Source organism: Austrofundulus limnaeus, unplaced genomic scaffold (genome assembly GCF_001266775.1).
Source record: "Austrofundulus limnaeus strain Quisiro unplaced genomic scaffold, Austrofundulus_limnaeus-1.0 Scaffold66, whole genome shotgun sequence".
In the NCBI taxonomy this organism is placed as follows: Eukaryota; Metazoa; Chordata; class Actinopteri; order Cyprinodontiformes; family Rivulidae; genus Austrofundulus; species Austrofundulus limnaeus.
In genome coordinates, this window is record NW_013952468.1 from 17,244 (window position 1) to 18,620 (window position 1,377).

Sequence of the window (1,377 nt, forward strand, 5' to 3'; positions counted from 1 at the left end):
TTTTTTTTTTTTTTTTTTTTTTTTGAAAATTTGGTTATGCACTTTCCCCAACTGTTCTGTCAGTATTTCCTAAACTGGCACCAACCTGCACCAAATATATCTTCAGACACTCTACTAATCAAAATATACAAGATAAGATGTACAGTCATAATTTTTTTCATTTTTGTACCCAAAAGAAAAGACACCAACCCTCTAAATTAATGATATATGCCAAATTTMAAATATTGTACATATTATTGCCCAACTTTACTCTCCAGTAGAATCAGCCTCAGCTTGTGTGTTTTTATCTTTGTTTGGTTGTAAAATAAAGATAAAAAACAAACTTTGAGCTCGAAGGCCCGTCAGCCACTAAGTTTCTGTTTCGGTCTTACCCAGATGTGCTGCAGGTCTTGGCTGTTGACTGGATACAGAACGCAGTTTGTTCCCACCAGCTTCACCGCACACTCGATGTCGATGTTGGTCACAATACCACATTGGTTGTCCTGAAACAACACAGACCCACGTCGTTCATGTAACATCATGTAGGATGACGCAGCAGAACTGAGGACAGCTCTGAGGTTTCTGTGGCTCGGCGGAACAGATGAGCTTAATTCTTCGGCGTAACGCAGCTCTGAACAGCGAAGAGAAATAAAAAAGGTTTGGAGGGTGAAAGGGTTAAAGTGAGGACTTCACTTACACTGGAATTGTTCCGTCGCACAATATCTCTGATGACGATCGATCGATCCTCTAGTTTTAGCTGTAAAAAAAAGAAAAAAGCAGAGAAGGCGGCAGTTAAATCTGTCTGACGTCATCTTTAATAAAAAAAACAATTAAACAATTTGCAGAGTGTCTGATACTAAAACCGGATCGTACTTATTAAAAGTTACAGTTTAGTGTGCAACGTGATTAAAAGCAGAGCTGCGCGTCTAATCTCACACACACGTCTTCCTATCTTTGTGAGGACCACACACAGCGCTCAGCCTCGCTCTGCGCCGTCTTTTTCCCCAAGTTTGGTGAGAGGTGGATATGGAGRGAYGAAAAAATAGCTCTCAACTTGATCTGGCCTTATTTAAATAAAAATGACTACATGCCATGAAATTCTTAGAGGGGTGGGCCGTCTTGTTGGTCGGGGGCCGCCCCGCCTGTGTAATGGTAGGAGAAACACAGAGCTGATTTGGTTTGTCACATCCTTTCCTGCAACATGTACGCACAGAGATTCAGTCCCTCCCCCCAACCCTGACAGCAGATAAATGCTGCTCAGAAGCACATTTCACTGAGCCAAGCAGCAGGAGCTGGTGGAAGCACATTCAACACTGACGAGGTCAGAAAATGTGTTTACACATTAAATTATTAATCATCTCGCTAAATATATATATATATATATACACACACACACAC

The 1,377-nt window shown here is 41.3% G+C and overlaps 1 protein-coding gene across 1 annotated transcript in view; it reads right to left on the minus strand.

The window, feature by feature from the left end:
- Nucleotides 1-371: 371 nt before the first annotated feature.
- Nucleotides 372-1,377, minus strand: part of LOC106518759 (ubiquitin-conjugating enzyme E2O) — a gene marked incomplete at both ends in the record, with an annotated part of 13,157 nt that continues 12,151 nt past the window's right edge. The window contains 2 exon segments of the mRNA XM_014010156.1: nucleotides 372-482; nucleotides 677-736. Coding sequence (XP_013865610.1) covers nucleotides 372-482; nucleotides 677-736 — 171 coding nt within the window.